Source organism: Sprattus sprattus (assembly GCF_963457725.1).
Source record: "Sprattus sprattus genome assembly, chromosome: 10".
Taxonomy (NCBI): Eukaryota; Metazoa; Chordata; class Actinopteri; order Clupeiformes; family Clupeidae; genus Sprattus; species Sprattus sprattus.
Window position 1 is genome coordinate 17,813,888 of NC_137908.1, and position 26,043 is coordinate 17,839,930.

Here is a 26,043-nt window from a genome sequence, read left to right on the forward strand (position 1 = left end):
CAACTCTCATTTTATGCCAGCAAGGCAAACACAGGAACATGCTTACACTGAGAGGACGCTTTAATTCTTTCATTTCACAACTTGCCTTTCACTGATAGTTTAAGAAAAAAAATGCATTAGTGAGCAAGGACTTGGGCTAGCGTCTATAATGCTAAATGAACTGCTAACTAGACAAAGCTCTTTACACAGAAGCAGATTCATTTGGGAAATGGTTCGATCTTAAACTGTGAAGAACAATCTTTGAGTACACTTTATCAGATCCAGAGATTATCATTCTTACTATAGCAGTAGTTTCTTCTATCTCTCTTGCACATGCTGTCTGCTTTCTAAAAATTGGTTATCTTAAAGGAATAAGCACAACAACGCCTAGAGTGTTATAATACCCCCCAGCCCCACAGAGGATTAGATGACTTGTAGTACTTGCACTAACATGGGACAGTTTAAGCAACCTGGATTGGGGGCTTTGACAGCCGATTAAAGATGCCTGAGAATTAGCCTACTTGTAGAGAGGAGAAGGAAATGTAGAAAAAGAGGGAGAGGACAGACAGAGAGAGAGAGAGAGAGAGAGAGAGAGAGAGAGAGAGAGAGAGAGAGAGAGAGAGAGAGAGAGAGCGAGATAGAGAGAGAGAAAGCCATTCGGACAGAGACTTCTCAACAATGGGAGGGGGTATGAAGGTTAAGTAGTCAAGGACAAAGCTTTCTTTATTTATTTATAACACAGGCCGCAAAGCTCTTAATATCCTCCGGGAGACAGAAGAGAGACCTGAGTGAGGGACTGAGACACCAGACAGCCAGGGACTGAGGAAAGGAGGAGAGAAAGAGAGAGAGAGAGAGAGAGAGAGAGAGAGAGAGAGAGAGAGAGAGAGAGAAGAGAGAGAGAGAGGGAGAGGGGGGGAGTGTGCCTGGAGAGGGCAACTTGTTGTACCATGATCTTGGGTGTGTGAAAGAGAGAGAGCAAGTGAGAGATTTGGACTGAGAGATACAGGTAGACAGATAGACAGGTAAGAGTAGAGTAAGACAGGTATTGAGAAATATACCGGTCTAGGCCGCAACGAGAGCAGGAGGGTGGGTTGGCTGGAGAGGAGGAGAGGAGAGGAGAGGAGAGGAGAGGAGGAACAGAGGAGGCAAGCAGGCTGGGACAGGTGAGGGTGTGACAGGGAGGAAGGACCTCAGGACAAGAGCAGGGGTGCGGAGAGTGGGTGGTGGGGGTGGGAGGTTAGGGAGGTGGACCAATATGGAGTATACTTGCCCTTGCTGTCTGACACTGGCACTGTGTGGATCCATCAGAGAAGGAGCAAGAAAAGAAACAAAGGGGGGGCAGGTGGGATAGGGAGGGAGGGGGGGGGGGGGGTCACAGACAATATTTTATTCAATTGACTGTTTGAATAAAAATATTGTTTCCTCAGAACAGAACGAAACAGAAACAGAAAATAAAATAAAAAATAACAACAGAAGAAAAACTTGATCCAGTCAAAATGGAAATGAAAACACGGAACGGAAAGAGAAGTGAGGAACATGACATCAAGATGAGAGAACAGATAGAAGAAAAACCAGAAAGCAAATCCACCGAACAAGATCCAACAAAGGTAGAGAAAGACAGAGATCTCTTTAATGAAGACATGTAATGAGCGAGCAAGCTCAAAACAAAACAAATGCACAGGAAGAGAGTCAAACAGGTGGTTCAGAATGACAGAGGAACACCCTGGTCTGGAAGAGAGAGAGAGAGAGAGAAAGAGGGTTTCATACAGATAGAGGAGAGGAGGTAGAGACAGAGAGCAAGAGGAAAGAGAGAGAAAAGAAAGAGAGAAGAGAGAGAGAGGCTCTCATTCCAGACCAAATAAACACAGATTCTATGGGGGACAGTACTCCAGACATGAGCACTGACTGAAGATCTGATAGTTTGAATGATTCCAAAGCCCGTCACACAGAACACAACACACATACACAGAGGAATACAAAAAAATACTTAACAAAAGTTTATAAGGGACGAACTGGATGAAACAAATTAAAACAGTTTCAAGTGAATCAAAATGGTGAAAAGCATGCCTGTTTTCACTCTTTATTGAAACACAAAACTGCTTCAGAATCATTGAATGGTTTCAAGAAGAAAAGGCGAGAGCATTTTTTTTGGCAAAGAAAAATAATAGCAGACGATCACCATTATTTTCACCTCCATTTTCTTCAGTCAAACAAACAAACGAACAAACAAATAAACAAACAGTAACAAAAAAACACCGCTTTCACCTTTCTGTCCTTTTTTTACAGGGATTTTCTTCCACCGAAAAGACGGGAAGAAAAATCACCATAGTTACAGCACATGATGGAAACAGGAGGAAGAGAGGAGAGAGGGAGGTTGTGTGTTTGGAGCGTGATACTTGCACTCCGGTCACGTCCAGTCACTGGAACCACCAACAAAGAGAGAGCGAGAGGAATAGAGAGACAGAGAGCGAAAGAGAGAGGATAAAGACAGAGACCGACACTGAAAGATTGGGAAATAAACCAAGAGAGAAAGAGAGAGAGAGAAAAACAGAGAGAGGAACATGGAGAACGTGACGGCTCCAGGCACCAGGTCAGAGCTTCGTTTGCAATGGTCTCGAACGAGGGATGGGGAAGTTCTTGTGCGGAAAGAGGGGATCTGGAACACCTTTTGGGAGGATAAAGAGAGGAGGTCTGTGCAGACGGAGGAGGGGAGATGGCAGTACTCACATTGAACCTGAAGGATCTGGTCGCTCAGATTGGCCCGGATGTGGCTCTCGCTGTAGGTGGGCAGAACCAGCCCCAAACTGCAGGGAGGAAGAGGAAGAAGAGGAGGAAGATGAGATGAATGAGGTGAGGGGAGCAGACGTAGTACTACATGTCAGATATTCAGAATGAAGGCATCCCTTACTGTATTGGATGTCTAGGAAATCTGAGCATACCTCATGGAGGAGGAGTGTTGGCATCTTTCTAATAAAGACACTTCATACATACGTCTCTTGGTTTCACACACACACACACACACACACCCAGACACACACCCACCGACAACCAACAAAACACACACACACACACACACACACACACACACACACCTGTAATCTGTTCCATCCACAGGGGTCCAGATGTAAGTTCTCATAGCTTCATCAATGTAGCGCTGCATGGAAATGAGAGCTTTGATTAAGACCCATCCTCTCCTCACCTATCAACACACATCTATTGCATTGGCTCCTTTTCATGTGAGAGAGCTCTTGCACGGTTCCTCAGCAAGGTTCTAATGAGAGTCTGTTGATTTGGAGGTGTGGTAGGTTCCGGGTGTGGGTACGAGGGTTGAGCTTGAGATCAGGAGCAGGGCTAGATGCATTTGACATTTCACATCTACTATCAAACCTTATTTTAAAGGACTGCATGACATTTTCAAATTCATCAAGTGAAGTTTAATATGTCAACAGTTTGTATACCAATGTAATGCACCTATGAGTTGTTGCAGTCCAATATATATAACTAGGTGAAAATGTAAGCAGAGTGATTGTGTGCGCAAACGCTATCAGAAGTGATGCTAGCTAATTTCTAGGAATGTGAGATGGACTGCTGAGTAAGAGCAGGGTGACTTGCCTCATCTATCGACTTAATCAGGGTCCTTATCTTCTTCTTCCCAGGCCGGCCATCAATCATCAGCCGGCGGATCTAGGGGGAGAGAAAAAAAGAGAGTCAGAGAGAGAAAAAGAGAGAGAGTGAGAAGTGTGTATAAAGTGAAAAATACAGGGCGAGACAATAGGGTTGGGGGGGGGGGGGGGGGGGGGGGGGGGGGGGCTGGAGTAACACCTTTGCAGAAATGCCCACTGCCTCAGTGAGAGGAAGACTATGCAATGTAATCAATGACACCTTCAGACTAAACTGACAGAAATGATCATTAATCTGCTCTGCATTGAATCTTCCTAGAATGAGCTTTAACTTGAGATGACTGACTTATCTGAATACATTGAATTGAAGAAAATGGGTAAACTGTAACTTGAAGCAACAGCGAAGGTTTTCTTACCTCTTCTTTGTTGTTGTCCTGCAGCTCAGCATCCAGGAAGTCTAGAGTGACAGGCTCTCTGAAGTTAATGGTCTAAGAAGGGGAGGAGAGGGGGAGGGAGGAGAGAAGACAGAGACAAGAGACACAATGAGAGGAGATAAACAGACACAGACAGACACATGTCAATGCTTCACACGGCACATCCATCAGTTAGAGAAAATGAAGAGAGCAGGGGAGAGAGAGACAGAGAGAGAGAGAGAGAGATGCCAATACAGAGAACACTATAAAGACAACGATGGAATATGTTGTGACTTATTTATAATGACTATAATTTATGAAGTATGCAATTAAACATACACTGCTCAGAGTGCATCGTTTAAATGGCCTTTAGGTGCTCCTGAAAATGTTTCTTCTTTTTTCTTTCATGAAACATATTCTCACCCAAAAGCAAATACATTCAGAAATGGCCTTTAGTGTTCCTAACTCAGAGCAAATGGCATATTTTTTCTCTCTGTTTTGTACTGCAGCCTCCCTCCATTTCTTTCAGCACCATATGAACAGAGGTGCCTCTCTTACCTTAGGCTGTAGGTTAGGATGCAAGAGGACGTAGCCATTAGGATCTAAGGCAAATGTGTATCCATTTGCCCCAAGCTGTGAAGAGAGGCAACAGTGTCAGGGAGATAGATAGTTCCTATAAAACTGTTTTGCTAGATACACGTCTCTATGTGTAGATAATTTGACAGAGCAATGTATACGGATATAAGAGCAATATATGAATGTATTACTGGTTGAGCAAGCAGGCTTTGGTTGATTTGTATGTTATTCTTGTATCTATGAGTACAGGTTTGTGTGAATGTCTGAAATAAAGATGGCTACCTTGTATCTAGGAGTGAGTCCTTGGATTTCAGCCAGTGTAATGTCCACTCCCATTACTCCAAGGATCAGCTGATTCTGAGAAGACATTGTCAGGAGGAGAAATAACATTTTGTAAACTCCACTAGGGGTCACTGTTACACTTCATTCAGCACAGACTGGGTGCTGCAGCCTTCATGCTCTCAATGTCATAAATCAACCTATAGGGCAGTCTGAAATATTCTTGGAACAACATTGACTTAGTAATGAATTGATATGTTTAATTCATAAGCGCACGTGTTGAGGGCACTACAATTTGTTGACCAAATGACCTTAATGTTAAGAAATTAATATAAATAGCAGTTAGAGAGGCATGGCCCTGCTGAAGGACACTATTCCGTGCCATAACACACTGGTCTGATGGAAGAGCATGGAAAGGAACTATGCATGGTTGATCTAGTTGCTTTGTAAGTAATTAGCTGCGTTGCCAGAGGAGTTCCTTTTACCCGTGTGTCCCCGTCAGCAGTGAGGTTGAAGACGGGCATGGTTCCAGTGATCACCAGCCCCAGGCCCTGAGGAAACCATTGTGTCATTATTTTACAGCTCATTGCAAAACACCATTTTTGTTATCGAACAACGCAATATATAGAGAATAATCTGCAACTCCCACATTCCAATCACAGCTATAAGCATCTCAAAAGAACAAGATAAGAGCACCAAGCAATGGTGTGTGTGTGTGTGTGTGTGTGTGTGTGTGTGTGTGTGTGTGTGTGTGTGTGTGTGTTTGTGTGAGAGTGAGAGACAGATAGCGAATGAGAAAGAGAGAAAGAGGCACCTAGAAAAGCCTCGATGACAAAGCAAATATGGTCAATGCTGGATATTTACCAATAGATAAATAACATATATACATACATACATACATACATACATACATACATACATACATACATACATACATACATACATACATACATACATACATACATACATACATACATACATACATACATACATCAAACTAAATCATCAAGGAGATGAAGATGAAGGAGCAGCTGAACCCTGAGAGACACAGAAGCTGAGGGAGAGCACAGAGGTGCTGTCCGTGCAGCTGGGCGTCCTGGCATCTGTCTGGGCGGCAGTCTGCTCACCACGGCAACCACCACCCACACACAGCCAAGGAAACCCGTTGAGTACCAGCTACGTTTTGTTTGTTGTTTTGAGTGGGTGTTTACTCCACATAACTGACACGATAAGTTTTAATGGGACAATCTGTCTAGTGATTTAGCTTCTTAAAGTTTGTTAGGTCACACTGCATTCTGACCATAAAGGAACTTTTCCCGAGGTTGTATGGAACTATGCCAAGACTACCTTTTGAAGATGGTGACGAACCAATTATTTTGGAGTTTTTTTTTGTGTGGGCATATTGTTGTTTATATCTACACAAAACAAATTACCCGTGGAAATAATCCAGGGTTCAAAGGAAAATGTCCTCTCAAACTGATGTATGTATGTATTGATATCTATAGATGTTTAAGTATAATTGTGTAACTATTGCTTGAAAATTTGCGCCTGTTGATAGAGAAGGAAGATGTGAAGAGGTCTGTTCCCTTACCAGAGCATCCTGGTAGACGTTGGTCCACTGGACCTGTTTGGCTGGTGTTCCAGCAAGGACCATGGGCCGACTTAAAACATCCAGGTACTCCTGAAACGTCATAAAATTCATGAGACACACACCCTCGTGCATGTTTGCAGCCCACAAACAGGGGCTTTTATTTCAAACACAATTTATTTGAGCTTGTCAGACACATGCACACAAGTTTGCATATGAGTACAGTGACGTAGGTTGCTTGTTTAAATGCAGTCTGCAACTCACACACACCCACACACTCACACACACACACACACCCACCCACACACACACACACACACACACACACACACACATACACACACCGCTCTAAATGCCAGGAGGAGATGGTAAAACGAGCAGCCATGACGAGGCGCCTCTGGAGAAGGCATAAAACACACTCTTAACCATCATGCCAGGGAGGCCAGTAAAAAGTCTGCAGTGCACTCAGGGCCAAACAGCCCTCCTCATAAAAGAGCCTTTAAACTCGAACCGCGAGGCGTGCTAAAGCGATGAACATTGCCTCTCCTCTCTCTGCCTCTTCCTGTGGACTCTACCTATTAGCCCTCTAATGACAGCTTGGGAGAGACACTCAAATGGTACTGAGGGCAAAACTCCAAGAGTCTTCCTGATGGCTTTCAACCAGAAGTCCCAGGAGCACCACTCACTTCCTTATTGGATCACGAAATCCCTGAAGGGGACAAAGTGTTGTGCGCTAATTGGCTCTTGTGACAGTCCAGATCGAAAGCGCTCCTCTTATTGGCTGCGACTGACTTTTTTAGCTGAAGTGAGAACGGCCGGATTTGCCTTCCATGCATCAATGCCTCCAGCCAGGTATGAATATAACACGCTTAGGAGGCGCCGCTTCATTCCAAGGGCCTGAGCCCTGCCCTCGTCTGGAGACTGGCAAATTGAGATTTAGAGGGGCGCAGAGGGGGCTTGTGGGAAGGAGCTCAAGTCCATGGGATAAAAACTGGATTCCTGCGGACCCTCGGCACTGAGTCCCAAAGGGCTCAAGGCTGCGAATTTGAACCGGGTAGATGAGCTTTCTGTCCCGGCCTCTTTACTGGATCATGCTTTAGTGCCAAACCACCGTGTGAGCCTTCATGTTCTGAAAGTCTTCCCTTGTTCGTTCCGCTTAACACAGATATCATTGGGGAGATTGTTCATGTAAGGAAAGGCCTTTCAATTAAACATCAAGCTAAAATTGTTCCACAATCCAATATCAAAGCTGGTCTACTGTGGTCTCTCCTATCAATCTGTAACCCCCACTGAGGTCTAATAGGATAGGAACTGAAACCCTGACCAAAACCTCCAGGTATTAGACACTCTGTCTCTTTCTATCACATACACTCATGGACACACACACACACACACACACATCTCAACTAACCCCCACACTCCCCCACCCACCCAACCCTCCCCCGGCCCATTTTCTCAAAGCCCTTCTTGAGTTGCGCGCCACGGCATGAATGCAGTTTTTATTTCTTTTTTATATTTCTTTCTTTTTTAATCCCTGCCTGGAACGGCCAGGTGCTGACAGGCGGAACCCGTTCTATTATTAGCTCGGTAAAGCTGCCGCTCCGCGCGCCACAGGGAGATCTTTCATCTGACAGCTAGACCTTTTCACAGCATTTATACGCCCGACAGGAAACGGCCACCTGAACGTAAACAACCACCTCTGCAGAGACAGAGAGGGAGAGAGGGAGCAAGAGGGAGAGATATGGAGACAAAGGGAAAGAGAGAGAGAGAGAGAGAGAGAGAGAGAGAGAGAGAGCGAGAGAGAGAGAGAGAGAGGAAAGGAGAGAAACCAAAGAAACCAGCCCCTAAGGTTCCTTACCTGTAACTGTGTTTCCAGAGCCTATTCGGTGTCTGACCACCCATACAATACTGTATGTAGCCCATTAGAGAGAGGAAAGGAGAGAAACCAAAGAAACCAGCCCCTAAGGTTCCTTACCTGTAACTGTGTTTCCAGAGCCTATTCGGTGTCTGACCACCCATACAATACTGTATGTAGCCCATTAGAGATAACATAACAGCAGTCCCCTCGCTTGCGCTAAATGTAAGGGCACAGTCCCACAGTCAGCAAAACCTGCAGGAGAGATTTCCTTTCATGTCCGAAACAGGCCTGACCAGACTACCCCTCTTGTGCTGCATATACAGTTTCGCCAGTCGGCTTGTTCAGCTACAAATGAGCCTGCCACAGTTCATTGTGATGATGGCCTTGGCTACTCTTGGCTTGTGAAGATGCGGCCAGCCGAGGGAACCAGTACCTGCGCAGGGAGCGAGCGTGACCAGCGCGGCTGGGAGGAGGAGGTCCGCCTCGGCTTGAGAAGATGACAGCAGGGGAGAGCCCAGCACTGAACCGCACTGCCACTGAGTGTGTGTGATTATGTTTGCCACCAGTGTGCCTGTTAACATCATTTCATGCATGACCTTTCGCTTCTCAAAAGAATTCGCTGCATGGAAACAAGTAATGGCTTCTCTGACAACGGGTACAAAATAAGCTTTACAGTGTGATGCTTTGGCAGGGACACACATAAGGGTGGGAGGGGGGACACATCTCAAAAAGACTTTAATACTCATAAGGGCAATGGAGTTTGGAGCTGAGGAAGTGGGGGTTGGCGGCATGTGTGGGTGAGTGTGTGTGTGTGTGTGTGTGTGTGTGTGTGCGTGTGTGTGTGGACAAAGAGCCCAACAGAAACAACGCCGTCTCTGATTCATTGGGTGAAGCAGGTGTGGTATCCCGTGAGGTGTGTGTCGCATGAGGAGAGTGTTAGCAAGTGAAAGTCCAAGTGTCTTGTTGGACTTGGCTGTGGATGTGTGAGACTCATTGCAACAACGCTGCTCGTTTATGAGGTGTAGCTAATAATGTCAATGTTTTCACTCTGTGTGCTGCTCAAGGTGAAGTGTGTGACATTGCAGATGTCTGGGGTGCTTGTGCATCTTGTTGAAGGTGAGAAGTGCATGTTTGGTGTGTGTGTGTGTGTGTGTGTGTGTCATTATGAATATTTCTGGTGTGTAAGTGTGTGTGTCATTGGGAGTTGAGGTCTGGCAGGGTGTGTATTCTTGTGTGTAGATGTGTGTGTGAGTGTGTGTGTGTGTGTGTGTGTGTGTGTGTGTGTGTGTGTGTGTGTGTGTGTGTGTGTGTGTGTGTGTGAGGGAGTGTGTGGGTGGCGATGAGGCAGCGGGGGTAATGGTTAGTGACAGGACGTGATGCGCGGCGCGATGCGCAGGTGTGCCGTCCTGCTGCTGACACCGTGGCTGCAATGGCGATGGCCAATCGCACCACACCTGCTGGGGAGAGGCCATTAGCGGCGGCTGGCAGACGCCCGCTGCTAAATTAGAGCCCCGCTAATGGAACAGCTGACAGGCTATTCATGGGACCTGATCACCACGCCTGTGGGGGAAACCTGAGGGAGCAGGAGGCAGGAGAGGCGCAAGAGAAAGAGCGATAAGAGAGAGAGACAGAAAGGGAGATAGAGAGAGGGGGAGAAACAGAAAGAGAGAGAAAGAGCGAAAGAGGGAGAGAGAGAGAGACAGGGAGAGAGAGCGTGGGGAATAGAAAAAGAGATGATGAAAGACGAATGAGATATAGAAAGTGAATGAGAGATGGATTAGGAAGAAAAAGAGAGAGAGACTGAGAAACTGAAGAGAGAGCAAGAGAGGTGGGGGTTCTTCAGACAAGTCAGGCCTCAGAGGCGAAGAGGTTCTAACAGGCTGACGGCTGGGCTGGGTGGGGAGGGGAGGGGAGGGGAGGGCAGTGCTTCTATCCCCAGGGCTTTAGCTTGGGGAGAATGGAAAAGGATGGGGGATGAAGTCAACAAGTGTTAACAGAAAGAAAGATAAAGAGGGGTACATGGATTAGGACTGCGTTCACACCCCTCCCCCTCCCTCCCTTCCTCCCTCCCACCACCTCTCCTTGGCTCTTCTATGGTGCGTTTCAAGGCGGAGATAAGAATCACCGGCAGCATCTTCAAAGGAGACGTGGCAGGCCTGAACTAAAAATGAACCGATAAAAGCACTGGATCTCGTGCAGATCTTTGTGCCGCTCCACAGACATTAATACTGCATATGTGTGTGTGTGTGTGTGTGAGAGATAGAGCGCTGCTGAAACACACACACAGCTGGCACAGCCCAGCCATGGCTCACACAGGCACGGCTTTATGATGCTAGCGCCGGGGCCATATCGCAATCGCTAAATGGCAAAAGACTGCTTTATATTTTCATATGGAAGATATATTGGTTTGAAGTAAGACTAGATTACTGTGGCCAAATATAGGACACGACATATACGCAAGATAAGCATGGTACTAGTACTACAGTACTAACACCTGATTTCCTGCCAAGGCTAGTTCTCTCTCTCACACACAAACACACACACACACACACACACACACACACACACAAACACACACACACACACACACACACACACACACACACACAACAAAAATGAAATACATAAAAGTAGAGTGTAACACACCTGTGTGTTGATCCGGATAGCCCCAATGGATGGAATTTCAAAGTAGTAACCTTTTGAAAGAGAACGAAAGGAAGACAACAGTCAAACTTGAGTTCTTTCCTCTGTTTCCTTTCAGACTAAATAAAGTGACAGCAGTGTGTCTTTACAATCCCGCCCTTGTCACAGACTCATTTTTAAGAAGAGGGTGTATTTTCAAGGTTTGTTTGCAGACAACAAAAAGGAGAATTCACTCTGACGAGACAGCTCGAAAATAAAAAAGGGCACTTCTTCATCTCGAATGTGACTTTAATCTTGCTTATAGAGAGCACATTAGCAGTCATACCAAGCCATATTTCATTCCATAACTATATTTTCGAGATGACAGACGAATTCAGCATCAACCTGCCGCCACAGACGGGCACCCTGGACCAGTTTAGTGGGGCTTCTGCTGCTGCTATAGGGAAGTTGATAGGGGAGTTGAAGGAGGCCCAATGTGTCTGGAACGCTATGATGTAGCAGCTAGAGAGCAGCTATTCCGAGGAAATGAAAGACCCTACTGGTCGGATCTCATTGACAGAGATGGGAGGAGGGTCCTGGCTTGTGATGGGAGTGAAACAGCTCTAATTTGGACCCACACCTGTCCATAAAAACACACACAGCTGGGGAGACTGATAGATTCAAGGCCCAATTAGCAACATGAATAGGCACATGTGTGTGTCAGTGTGTGGGTGTGTGCACGCACGGGCATGTCTGTGCATGTACATATGTCCGTTTTTGCATTTATGCATTTTTATGAAACCCTGCTCTGTAGTCAACTTTGTGTCTGACACAATCAAAATGCAGACCCAGTGATGGAGTGAGAGAGTGAGAAGAGCCTTGTAGTCTGTGAGCTGTGGGAATGACTAGGAATAAACCTTGTGTTTACATGCTCAAATACACGCCTATATAAGTGTAGATATATCTGTGTAGATGGGTGCTCGATGTGTCTGTGCATTTTGAGTCTATATTGATCTGTAAGTGTGTGTGTGTGTGTGTGTGTGTGTGTGTGTGTGTGTGTGTGTGTGTGTGTGTGAGTATGGGATGTGTCTGGGGTCCTTGTCTTTCTGGTCTGAGCCTTTCTGATCTCTGTGTTTTTGCATGTGATCTTAAACATGTCTACGCGTTTATCTGTGTATGTGCACACACGCGTGGACGTGGGTTAGCGCGCTCTCGGGTGCTTGTGTGCGACCCCATATGGGAGAGTGAAGTGCTGGCAGCGCGTTCGCCTCTGTGTCGGCGGGATGTTCCGCGAGCTCTGCCTGCCTGTGATACGGACACAAACAAGACCAAATCCAGAACGAGAGATCAGCTCCTCAGAGAGACAGCGAGACACAGAGAGAGAGAGAGAGAGAGAGAGAGCATGCATGAGAGAGAGATAGTGAGAGCCACAAAAGAACAGTCGAGACGAAAGAAAAAAGAAAAACCCTTAGCTGGCTTCCTTCAGTCTCCCATCGATCTTTTTGCCGTCGTCGGCTCTCATTATGCGGGAGAACATGTCGGCTCAGAGCCCCTTAATCCAAATACCCACCACTGCTTTGGCCCAGCCGTAAGGATGTCACGGTTATGGGCGGAAAAAAAGCCAGGCTCCTCCAGCTAATTAATTAAAACTTGTGGGAAGCCTTCCCCCTCGCCGCCGTCTCCCCACTCCCCCCACCACCCCTCTCTTGAGCACTTGGCACGGCTCGCAATTAACTAATCAGCCGCTCTGAGAGTGACGATCATTAAGCTGAGGCTTAACGAGGGGAGAGGAGGGCGGAAATAATGCAACCAAACAAGATGCATGCAAGAGAGAGAGAGAGAGAGAGAGAGAGAGAGAGGGAGAGGGAGAGAGAGAGAGAGAGGAAACAGTATTAATTTGTCTATATGCCAATCTCTCTCTCTTGCGTGAATGTATTATATACATACATACATAGTATATATATATATAGATGCCTTTGCGATGCATATACTGCACACATCAGCTGGGAGATAAGATTCTTCATTACTCTCTGTGTTCCCTGGGAGCGGTACTGCAGTCAGCTGATGCGTGCAGCAGGGCCCAGTGCAAACTGGGTCACACCGAAGGGGGGTAATTACTGGGGAAGCACGGGACTGGTTGGCAGGGTCCTGCTTAGGGCTGGAGCAGGGGAGACATGGAACACGAGACACAACAAGGCCCACTGCTGAGATCACACGCGCCGTATTCCAGCACAGGTCGAAATCCCCAAACACAGGATGGGTGATAGCCTCTGCTTTAGAGAAACCTCTTGCTAATCTCACACACACGCATGGACAAAGGCAAACACTATTGCACGGCACACACAAGCTTCAATTACCTTTGTTGGCACAAGCAATCCACTGCAGCGGGGTGACATCATAGTTGTGCTGCCCTACAGAGAAGGTGAACACTCTGACCTGAGGGGGGGAAGGGAGGAGGTAAGAACGAGTCCATAATAAGAAAGCATGCTAAGCTAACGCCACTGAGCTGACCACAAGTCATACAGTGAGAAAATCTTCAGCCACAGAACAAACTGATAGACGACCAATGCATTTGGATGCAGCAAGAACGCATTGTTTACTGAGTCAGGCTGCAACAAGAATGGGCCTTACTGTTTTGTTGGGCCAGTTGTACTTCTCAAAGACCTCTTGGGCTCTGTCTTCCCCTCCGTCTGTGAACATCATGATCATCTTATTACAGTTGGCTCTGGGGGAACCGGTGTCCTGTGCGGAGAAAGGGGCACAGAAGAAAAATAGATATAAACGACAATAAGAACAATCATGTTGCTATGAAAATAGTAATTAGTTGTTTTTTGGTCATGTAAAAAATATGGGACGAAAATGGAATCGTGAGAGAGATAGATAGTCAGATAGAGAGGGAGAAAGAGAAAAAGAGAGAGAGAGAGATTATGCTGATGAGCTGCGGGTGATGAGGATGGAACAGGAACAGGATGATGAGAGAGGAAGAAAAGGAAAGATGAAATCAGTGATGATCTGTAATCACCAGCACTTTTGGAATACATCCACTTCTGTGTGTGTGTGTGTGTGTGTGTGTGTGTGTGTGTGTGGGTGTGTGTGTGTGTGTGCGTGTGCTCGGGTGTGAACGTGTACACACTTTCATCAGCCTCTGCCTCTGTCTCTATGTGTGTCTGTGTGCATTAGTATGAGAGTGTGTCCAGAAGTATCTCCTCACGTAAAATCCTGATGACATCTCTCTCGCTCACCCTCTTTGACAAACACACACACACACACACACAAACTCTCTCTTTTTCTCTCTCTCATCATTCACCCATCCTGTCAGATCCAATCTGCTACCCAGAATCCCCCTCTCTGTATGCCTATGTTTCTCTTCCCAGTTCCGTGACGAGACTCTAATAATGATAAATAGTATTGCTGCAATTTAATGGCACAGGCTGTGACTAATCGTCTTTAGTTGTTGTTCGTCAGAACAGGATGATTGGAGAACTGCCAGTGGACAAGGTCGGTTAGCAGACAACACCCTAAAAAGGGCTATTTCAGAGACCAGGCTGAAAAGTAATCAAGTTGGACTTATTAGTGGGATATCCAGCTATTGCGCTATGCATACTGGTCATTGTGATTAACCCTTTGGCTGGTTAGTATGCTGAATTCTGGAATATACTCTTTGCTGCACTATGCTGGTTAGTAGGCTAGTTATTAGGATGCACATTACTTTTGGGTGAGTACTGCTTATTTTGACAGAATCTTTAACTAGCACTAAGCTCTGGCTAGTTGTACTGCAATACGTAGGATATTACTACAGACCCACAGTAAACTAGGTGGATTTGTAGACAGGTTACTGGATGTTAGCGAACCAGTTGTTGAGATAGACTCTCTAATTAGCAAGGCTGCCTAATAGTTCTTCGTGTGGCTAGTTGTGCTTAGCAGGCATATGTGAGCTTGTCTGCAAACATCAGCAGCTTTAGTGCAGTGATATCACTTGATCGGTCGGTGTCTGGGTCTTACTCATCAATCAGCACATCAGGGCTCATTAGAGGGGACAACCAACCAAACAACTTGCATACATACATCATGCACGCACACGCACCGCGCACACACGCAAACACACGCACGCACACACACACACACACACACACACACACACACACACACACACACACACACACACACACACAAACACACACAGAAAGAGAGACAGAGCAACAACCTTGATAAGAGCACAGTTCAACATGATTTCCATACATCCCATGTGCATCCATCTTCAAAGAACAGTGGCTCATGTTTCAGCACCCTGGACAGCAACATTTTTTTTGTCTTTCTCAACCTCAGAGACAGCCCACCCTCTGATTCTAAGCACCAAGGACAGCTACCATTCCCTTGCCTGCACATTTCAGCACAGTGAAAACCAAGCACTCCTGCACAGCTCTTCAACACTACTTCTGTATTCATAAATCGCTTCCTGCATTCCATTACCGCAATAGAGGTCCTTCCTCTCAAATTATCTTGGCCTTTTTCCTTTCTTAATCTATATTTAACTATGACAATTTCAGACAAGCCAAAGTTCTGTATATATCTCTAAAAGAAATGAAGTGTTAAACTGAATTTCTCAACTTGGAAGTCTTGATTTAGACTATATTTTCCCTCATTATCTTCATCCACCCCTATTTATTTCCAGACCCCCATTTTCCGCAGGCCGTCAAGAGGGGAGCGGAGTCCTGACCCTGGGTCCCAGCTGGGTTATGACCGCCGCCCAGCGCATCCAGCTCTAATGTGTGTTTAATTGCACACTCTGAGCGAGGCACAGGCAGAAAGAGATGCAGCGCTGCATACTCTGCCCTCTGAAGAATCCAAGCTGAACAAATCCCCCCCCCCCCTCCCCCAGCCCTGACTTCCACAGAACACACATTCCCATTCAAATGAGACGGCTTTGTCAATGCACACAGCTCGACACAAAGAGATGGTTCGCCAAAAAAACCTTCCTGTTCACAGACAGACTGACTGGAAGAGAGGAGCAGGTAGATGCCTTAGGGACCTGCTGTGGTTAGAACACATTTTTTCCTAAAAACGACAGAATGTAACCTGCTGCAAAGGGATATATAGTGGCCATATGCATCCCATCGCTTGCAGAGTTTCAGCTGTGCATATTGACATTTATTTTTAGCTTTTGTTAACTTTTATTTATTGAGGCTAGTAGAACAATAAGCCACAGAAACAGATTTGATTGCCTTTAGACAAGCTCACAGTCCTACTGCAAAGACACAACAATGTAAATACGCTGATGTGTTGTAAAGACATTAAAGGGTCACAAAAACCAGCATAGTGGCCATGTGAAAGCCACACCTATACCTGTACTGACACAACTGAAAGGGGCTGTGCTCACTGCTGACTGTTTTTAGATATCTACAATGCCCTTCCACTGGAGGTGTGCCATGCATCTGTGTATGTATGTACTTACGTTGAGGAGCAGTTCGAAGGCGAACTGGAAGCCAGACTTGTAGACCGTGGTGCCTTTGGCCTGCATGTGGGCAATGGCCTGCTTGAAGATCTTCTTGTTGCGCATGTTGGCCTGCACCAGCGACCTGAAGCAGGGCACCACTGCCTCGGCCTTCTCATTGAACTGCAACAGACAGAGGGGGATTCTCATTTACAGCAAATGCATACAAAACCCATTAGCCCTGGGATGTCTAGCGAGAGTAAGACTTTTCAACAACAGCAGACTAATCCATCTGGTACCAGCCTCTCCTCCAGACTCGAGAGGCACAGTGCTGGAGAGTACTGGGTCTCAACAGGATCACAGACGGAGTTCGACTGGAATTCCCTTCCCATGATCAGAGTTGGGCCTTCCTGCTCATCGAGAGCCACAGCACCTCCTCAGCCGAATATAAACGCGTGGGGGCTGACAGACTCATCTGCATCATGTGGCTATGGCTGATTCACTGTGTTCGCTCTGCATGGCCAGTGCTTAACATGGAAATGAGTGGGCAAGACCGCCATTTCAAGTAGAGATCATCACATACTGAAGACGCATTCAGAACTTCCAACATACTGACTCCAAACTGGAGGGGATGTTAAGGTATAAGTATACTGTACATGTATGTCTACTGCAATACTGCTCCTTAGCTTGTGATGATTACTAAAAGCAATATTATAATAAAAAACACTGTCAACGGCAAGCATCATTATGAGATTTCTTGTAATTTATTTGTATTCATAAGCCATGGACAGGCAGACACATTTGATCTGTATTTGTGATCCCTGGTGATCAAACCCATATGCCAGTACTGTTAGCATCTTGGTCTACCAGCTGAGCTACACAGATCATGGAGCTACAACAGCATGGATCTTTGCCTTAGGTACAATAGCATGCTGTTGATGACAAACTGCCAACAGTGGTGTGCTGGCACAGGTCCTATGCTGACATAAAGCTTGCTGGGGTAGCAAAATGTAAGGTCTCATTTTTATTTCATCTAAAGTTACATTACCTGCAACGTTTTTTATATGTTGTGAAATATGTGTCTTGCTAGAAAATAAAAACATGCTAAACCTTTCTCTTACTATACTCCTGAACCGTGGCTTGTGTTAAGATGTTCTGTTCAAAAGAGTAGTGTGTTTGTTTGCATATTTGAAAGTTCCCACTAATCTCTCTCAAAAGATATGAAGAAAGCTGCTGGCTCAGGTGTGATTGCAACTGATGCAACATCACTGCAGTGGAGGCATTACTACTTTTGTTGTTTCTTACTAGGATCTGTGTGTGTGTGTGTGTGTGTGTGTGTGTGTGTGTGTGTGTGTGTGTGATTGTGTGTGTGTGTGCGTGTGTGTATGTGTGTGTGTGTGTGTGTGTGTGTGTGTGTGTGTACATGAAGCAGCTGCAAGCCCCCAAGTGGTACTGTGGCAGGTGACCTTGTTAATTACAGTGTTCTGTGCAAAGAACAGGTGCAAGGAAAACGCCAGAGCCACCCAATGACAGGCAAAGCGCCAGAAAATATTCTGTGTGTACATGCTCACATTTATGTGAGAGGGTATATTTGTGTGTGTGTGTGTGTGTGTGTGTGTGTGTGTGTGTGTGTGTGTGTGTGTGTGTGCATGCGTGCACATTTGGATAAGGGTTTCCAAGATTTTTTCTTCCTGGTCTGGTTTCAATAACATGCGAAAACATAAAGATATATATAATGTACACCTAGGTTGACAAAGGAATGACAATGTCCTGCTTGGACACATGAAACTATAGAACTAGGCAAAATATGTAAAACTAAAGAAAGAAACTGAAGTGTAGCTTTTAAACGCACACTTTTCAAGCATTCTAAGATGAACACAATGGCATTGTTTACTTTACGTTATTTGCTATCGTTGTGAACCCATGTTTCTTGCATAACCTGTGCTACTGTATAGCCTAGGCTATAACTATACATAATTATTATCAAATCAATGGCACTATGAGACGAGATAAATCTTTTATTGTTTATCTGTCAACATAAGCAAAACATGGTTTGGGCGAACAGACATACCCCAGTGAAGTGAATAGGCCTACTTACCCTTCTTAAGTTTGATGGCATTTACCATCACATTATGGGCTATCATACTAATCCAGAGAGCTGCTGATGTTTCCAATAGATTATGCTCTTCTCGTAGAAATGAGCTAATCAACATGATGTGTCTGCCAGGGCTCACACTGGAGCTTCCAGGAGAATGAAACGCGATTGGATAGAATCCCCCACGCTGTCTTACAGGACGAGGAAGCTCTCAGATTTTGAGACTGCATTAATCAATAAAATACGATAATAACAATAAGATATGATTTATTTGCTGTGATTAAAGCATAAATGTCCAGGTTAATATTCTATGTTTTGTTTGAGCATTATTGCCAGGCCAGTTTTTTTTTTTTTTAATAAAATTCACCAGGCAAAAAAATGGTAATTACCAGCTAATGGAATCCCTGATTTGGATATGCCTCCAAGTAGGTAGGAGTGTGCTTGTGATAAGGGTAAAGTTACTGTGGAGCTGCAATATCAGGATCATAATGGACTTTGCTCGCGAAGGTCAAATCTTGCATCAGTTGACATTTTGAAGGGGTTGGCAGGTCAGATGTAGTTAAAATATTTAGGTTGTAAAACGCTGACATTTGTGTTTGTGAAGGTCTGTATTCATAGAGGTGAAAAAAGACAAATCTATATGGAAATGTATAAACACTACTCACAAACACACACACTACACACACACACACACATACACACACTACAAACACACACAGACACACACACACTCTACTTGAGGCATTATTTTAAAACCATACCTCAGCTCCATAGTCTAAGACTGCCTTTATAATAAATGAGAAATCACTGGCTTTCTCTCCCAGATTACTGTGCTCATTTTATGCTCTTAGTCGTGGGATTTAGGAGAATACACTCACTAAGAGCAGTGGATTAGCGGGGGATTATTGATGTGGGCCTACAAACAGCGCACTCCCATTCCCCTGTGTGTGCGTGTGTATGTGTATGTGTGTGTGTGTTTGTGTGTGTGTGTGTGAAAGAGAGTCTAGTTCCCCTTAGAGCAATATCTATTGCCTAAAAATGTATGTCACATGCAGCTACTGAGGCTAAGGCAAAGCAACAGGCAGGAGAAGAGAGTAGGGGACAGAGGGAGAGAGAGAAACAAAGAAAGCAAGTACAGAGATGAGGGAGGGAGGGAGGGAGGAAGGAAAAGAGAGCGATAGAATGACAAGATAAAATGAAACTAGATTTATCGTGGCTGGCAGGAGCCATCCTTCTTGATCTTGCTCATGCACATGCAGACACATTTATGTGCGCGCACACACACACAAACACACACACACACACACACACACACACACACACACACACACACACCTAATGAGAGAGGAGTGGGGGCAGAGAAAGAGAATATAAATATACACCTTGACAAACAGTCAAAGACACAGACTCACTCTCACCAACAAACATGCATACACGTCCACTCTCTCTGATACACACACACTTCGACACATTTGCACAGACACACAGTTGCAATCCTCATTCCCACTTATGCGGGTTGACAAGACAGAGGGTGTGATTGTGTGTGGGTGTGACAGCCTATCTGACAGTCCCTGGGCCAGCATGGTGTGTGTGTGACTGTGTGTGTGTGTGTGTGTCACAAGTGGGAGAAAGCGTTGCCTTGGCTCTGATTGATGATGGAGAGTGTGACCTGACAGCAACGCCATCAAAGCAACCTGGACTGAGGTGCCTCTCAGCATCAGAGAGCAAAACTTTGTCATTGGTCAGTTGCTTTGAGACAAACCTTTGCTGAAGAGGTAACTGGTGATGGAGCCGCTGTGCTTCTCGTAGCTTTTTGATTCATTCTGTTGGTGTGCATGTGTTACTTGAGAACTGACCCATTTAGCTTTTTCAAATGTGGTTGCACGTAGACGGGCAGTTAAACTGACAGCAGGAAACACACAGGTATGTGTGGGTGAGAAAGGACATGGAGGTTGAGGTATGAGCTAGAAACATGCTTACAACTACACACAAATGTTATTTAAATATTCTTCCCAAAACTTCCCAGAAAGCAGGCTGTTTGCTTGTTCGCCCTCACACCCTGCTCATACCCTGTTACACACAGTAGACCAGTAAGCCTTCGAGCAGACACTGTTATCCTGCTCACTGGCCACAGCTGATGCCCCTGTCCTTTCACCCTTACGGCACTGGTTTGGTAAAATGAGAACCCAGGTTACCTAACCTAAGGGAGGTGAGTATGTGTACCCCCTGGGTATTGAACCCCTGGTACCAATATGCTGGATGGGTATTGAAACCTTAGTGTTGTTAGTACCTTGCTGAGCTACAGTTTTGCTTTGAAGTAGAGTGACTACTGATTTATGCTTCACACACATATTGCTGGGCTCTATGGTAAGTGGGGTATGGAATACTGAGCTTCATCAGCAAATCAGAGCAGATTTATTCTCGGTCATTTTCACTCTTATCCTCAAACTAGAGCACAGCTGGAAAAGCTTTCAAAGTTAACTTCAATCAGAGGCATATTTAAAACAGTTAGAGGTGAAATGTGATTAATAATTCCATTTCATTGCCTTGTTATTTCTAATGTTGGTGTGCAGTTAATGGCACACTGCTATACAGTATATGTGATCTGGTGTGCAGTCGTTTCCTTTTCCACAATTTTAGTTTTGAAAACTTGGGGTCACACTGACATGGGCAGGTCAGTTTGCTTCTGTTGAGTTCACCTATACCACATTAAACATTGACATGGATGGCCTCTTAAAACAGCTGTAAGCAATGTAGAAACAGGAGGTATGCTGGAAGAGTGGCTGTGCCACGCCCTCTTGTTGACAATATAAAATCCATTACGTATATGTTTTGCATACAAGCACTGATATAGCGAAACCCTCCGGGCTGTGTGTGTGCATATGTGTGTGTTGTTATGGTGTTGAGGGCATTGTGGAGGTTGTGTATGCCGTTTTTCCTGTTTCTGCAAGGTGGAAAGTGGGCGTAATTGCTGGGCGGGACTACTCCCTTTTTAAGCCAGTCTACCTCAAGATGGCTGTCTCTCTCACTATCCTCGCGGTTTTCTGCTGGATTTCGTGACTCTCCTGATCTCAACCTGTTTCGGCGTTCCCTGGCCTTTAGAAACACTGAGCACACCACTGAGGCTTGTTCATAAGACAGTACGCGTCCAAAGCGTTTATTCCTGCTAAAGAGTTGTGTTTTTGTTATCCACTGAAGGTTGTGTTTTTTTGATTACGTACCTTGTCTAGCCTAGGGTTAGGCAGTGCAGTCAAGGAAGTGGCCATTCACACTCACCCCTCTTTGTTTGGGAGTGAGGTAAGGTTTTGCCAAAAAGATAGGTAGCGTGAGGCTTTCTTTTGTGTCTTTTTGTTTTTTGTTTTTCCTTTTGTCGGCAATCGACATTTCATGTTTAAATCATTCAAATTGATATTTTTGCCCCGCAACTCGTAGTGTGGCCTATTTTACGATACGGGTGACTTTGGCTCTTCAGGTCTGCCGTAACAGTGTGCATGTGTGTGTGTGTGCATATGTGTGAGCTATAACTCACCCGTGCTACTGTCACATAGTCGTCATCAGACAGGGTGTCCAGCATCTCAACCACAGACATCTTTATCAGCTTCAGCGTCAGGCCACTCACACTGCCACTCCTACAACCACAGAAACACACACATATGTGAGGAAGTGTTTCATAAACATAATGTTTATGTGAGTGTGTGTGTATGTGTGTGTGTGTGTGTGTGTGTGTGTGTGTGTGTGTGTGTGTGTGTGTGTGTGTGTGTGTGTGTGTGTGTGTGTGTGTGTGTGTGTGTGTGTGTGTGTGAATAATTGCCAAGTTCAGATACATGGGCAACAGTGACATTGGTCTGAGGTGTCATAAACGATGTGTAATGTAGTTTGTCAACTAAAATCAGGTCCCTCTTGACTTGATCAAACAAAATTACCCTGAGACCTAAATCATATGTTCAGAAATCATCTGTCCAGTGCCTCGACCTCAACTGAACAGTGACATATTAACTCAAACTCACGTCAATTCAATCTTTTGAAAAACAATAGGGAGTAACCGTCAAGGCAACAAACAATAAACAGCATGAACACATAAAACCAGAACCCCCGCATGGAGTCCGCTTTAATTCATGAATCCTCGAGCCAAACTCCAAGGTCACCCATGAGCTTGTCAGTGTGGCATGTTGTGGTTGGTGGTGGCCTTCCACGGCTGGATAAGATCAGCAGACTCTGGAGCCGGAGTCAGGACTGGGGCTGTGATAAGGCCGCCTGCCCCCCCCCCTCTCTTAAGCGGCTTTGGGGCTCTCAGGGGCTCAGCAGACAGAGGCCCCCTCAGGCCCCGTGTCACGGAGCAGATTCGCTCAGGCTCCAGCAGGTGTCACCAGGGCAACGTGGATGTGGACGTGACCCACGGAGCTGACTCCAAAACTTAGGTGCCTGACCAGCCGCCCTCTAGAGATGCACCCTCCTGCAGAGGTTACTGAGAGCCGTTCAGCCAGACAGAGAGTGAGAGGGGATCTGGCCCTGATGTGGCGTGAGTCTGGCTGATCAGTATTGGATCAAGGGCTGGAGGCCTTTCACAGCCAGCCGTGCTCAAGGCTCTGTCCACCTGATTCAGCTCTCGCAGGCCTTCAGGTGACCCTGAGCATGAGAGCCAGGTGAGTTAGATAAGGGGGGGCCAATGGGAAGCTAACGGAGGACAAGTCGGTAGGTCCTGTAAGCATTATTTTGTGCCCATATGTGGCATGCTGTTTGACATGAAGTTAACACAGAGAGGATCTGTACACTTCTACACAGGTGCCATGCAGAGATGTGCCAATAGGTGGCACTAATGCTACAGTCATGGCCACTTGGAATGACAGTACAAAGAGAATGAGTGCATTCCGAATTTCAATATATAGATCTATATATATATATATTTGTGTGTTCCTGTGTTCTCAAAAGAAAATTTGCATTTGTGTCTGTCCTTGGGGACAGTTCTTGTATTCGAGTGCTCTGATACTCACACATCAACAATGATGACCATGTCCTTGGGAGACGAGGCTCCTTGGATGTACCTGAAGGAGAGAGACACACACATGATTATACACCAATTGGAGACTTGAGTGGTGGTAAAGCCCTCGCTCCATCTCATGCGTCTGAGGCTCTGCATGTAATAACCTTGCTGCTGCGACCTCCACTGGATTTTGTGACAGCTTCCCTCTGAGCCACCACCAAAGAGGCTCACCTGAATAGCACCTTTACAGGAGTACTTATACTGCACTGAGATTAGACTGTGATTAAACTTGTCATCCAAGGCCATAGAGTGGTGTAGTCAGGGCTTAGCTAATGTGCACTGTAGACTAAATAGGGTTTTAGCAGGTCCTGGAGAACCTGTGGAGAATAGCTGAGAGAGGGTCTGAGAGATGCTTATTAACCCCGTTTAGATTGCAGGGTTGCGTAGTGCTGGAACAGAAATTGACACTTGAAAAAGAATTGTTCTGTGTGGAGCGTAGGGCACTGCATGAAACTATTCAAGCTGTCAGGAACTGAAACCTTTTTCACTCAAGGAAACAGAATTGCTGAAAGAATCACACACGTATGCATGCATAAGAGTGTCTCATTGCTGTGCGGCTTTTAAAACTGGGCCATAGCCTAGGAGTTTGTTGAACTGTGGCTCTCGATAAGCCAGACAAGTTGCGCACACACAATATCAGCACCTGTTCATATACACAAGAGTTCACAGGCGTTCAGATGGGCTGAACCACTGGATTTGAGTATGAAGTGGTGTCGAAAATCATGTTATTCACAGAGTTCCAGAGTTCTTGTGCCTTGAGCTAATAAACTGTCTCTTTACCCTAGTGCTATTCTGATTCTGATTGGGGGGAACTGAACCCTCTAAACTAATACAATTCCAGCAATTGTGCAATGCAACCTCCTCCGAGCTTGTTTCTCGGAAATGGATTGGTAGAGAGTTTACCTGCCCCTTTTGAATAAACACTACGCTTATAGTCAGGTCTTCTGGAACAACCTCACCTTGCGCCATGTTTGAAATGGTTTGGCAGTTTGCTTTAGATTAACCTAGAGTGTATCCAACAGATCTGCGAGGCCCTGGAGCTCTGACTGGGTAAGGTGACTGGCGTGTCTGCCTGTCCCTGATGGGGCACCCAGGCGCCTCAGACAGACTGGCTCACGACCGGTCGGGAGTTCAGATAAACTCACTGAGGCTGCCGCTGCCACAGAGGCAGCAGCTGACAGGAGGGACAGAGAAAGAGCAGATAGAGAAAATGAAGAGGGATAGAGAAAGAGCAGATAGAGAAAATGAAGAGGGATAGAGAAAGAGTGGAAAGAGAGGTGGAGAGAATGAAGAGGGATAGAGAAAGAGCAGATAGAGAAAATGAAGAGGGATAGAGAAAGAGTGGAAAGAGAGGTGGAGAGAATGAAGAGGGATAGAGAAAGAGTGGATAGAGAATTAGAATAACGAAAAGGGTAGAGGCTGATGAGACCAGAGCTCCACACAGGCTGAAGCCCCCGTCAGTACCACTGTCTCATGTCACTAATCCAACGGAACCCATCCTCATTCTAAGACTGCTCTCTGAAGCTAAACTAACAGCAAATCAAAACATCTCAAACCAACACTAGCCCAGATGAATTTTACTGCAAAAGATGAACAGTTCCTCTGATGGGACTAAACCCAACCCCTGTCTACCCAGTTGAGGGATAGTTTACAAAATTAGCTGTACATCTTGCACGCGGTCAGTCAGTTCCTCAGACTGTCTGGTTGTTTAAATCTTCATTTGGAATCTGCTGTGGTACTCAGGTTCCATCTCTGTAAAAAATGTGAGAAGAAAAAGAAAATATATGTGTGTGCAGGAGACTGTTTGTGTGTGTCTGTGTGTGTTTGATGCATGATGGGAGAAAACAGCAGACAAAACACCGGGGTCTGTGAGCCACTGATACAGGCTGACATATAAACATGGACACACACTCATTCATATGCACACACAGACACACACACAAACACCGTTCCAACGGCAATTAAAAAGGCATTACGTCCCCCTGCCCCAGTGTAATCTGAAGGGAGATTGATGGCCTTGGTGCACTCCTTTAAGCTCCTGGCTCCTGCTCTGAGAGCGCTCAGCCTTGTGGGTAGCGGGCGGCAGGGCTAACACGGTTGCTGATGGGCCTTTTTTCAGATTTTTGAGTTTTTTCTTTGATTGTTGGTTGCTCCTGCCACGTTGTTGTTGTTTTGTGTGTTGGGGGCTCACCAATCATTTGGGGCCTCTTCCTGTGGCGTTGATGATTGGTCGGGTTGGCTGGGCTGGCTTTGGCGGTGGAGAGAGGGGCCCGTGGGGCCAATCCAGCAGCTTTGTGAAGCGGGGCCAAGCACAACAGAAAGGAGCCACTGCAGGGGGGCAGTGTGTGTGTAAGTGTGTGTGTGTGTGTGTGTGTGTGTGTGTGTTGTATGTGTTCATGTGTGTGTGCATTTATGTGTATTTGTTTGTAGTGTTCATAGTGTGAGAGTGTGGGCCTGGCTGTAATGTTCGCACTGTGTATGTGTGTGTGTGTGTGTGTGTGTGTGTTCTGAGAGAGTGCTCTCCACACACTGTTTCCTGAG

The 26,043-nt window shown here is 45.8% G+C and overlaps 1 protein-coding gene across 1 annotated transcript in view; it reads right to left on the bottom strand.

Annotated features, from left to right (window-relative positions):
• Positions 1-26,043, bottom strand: part of cacna2d2a (calcium channel, voltage-dependent, alpha 2/delta subunit 2a) — a gene marked incomplete at both ends in the record, with an annotated part of 187,965 nt that overhangs the window by 17,474 nt on the left and 144,448 nt on the right. Inside the window, 14 exons of the mRNA XM_080845556.1 lie at positions 2,714-2,783; positions 3,072-3,133; positions 3,592-3,663; positions 4,016-4,087; positions 4,571-4,645; positions 4,871-4,945; positions 5,353-5,418; positions 6,459-6,548; positions 10,960-11,009; positions 13,293-13,371; positions 13,567-13,677; positions 16,388-16,549; positions 21,991-22,090; positions 23,453-23,503. Of these exons, the coding sequence (XP_080701682.1) occupies positions 2,714-2,783; positions 3,072-3,133; positions 3,592-3,663; positions 4,016-4,087; positions 4,571-4,645; positions 4,871-4,945; positions 5,353-5,418; positions 6,459-6,548; positions 10,960-11,009; positions 13,293-13,371; positions 13,567-13,677; positions 16,388-16,549; positions 21,991-22,090; positions 23,453-23,503 (1,135 nt within the window). The remainder of the gene's footprint in view (positions 1-2,713; positions 2,784-3,071; positions 3,134-3,591; positions 3,664-4,015; positions 4,088-4,570; positions 4,646-4,870; positions 4,946-5,352; positions 5,419-6,458; positions 6,549-10,959; positions 11,010-13,292; positions 13,372-13,566; positions 13,678-16,387; positions 16,550-21,990; positions 22,091-23,452; positions 23,504-26,043) is intronic.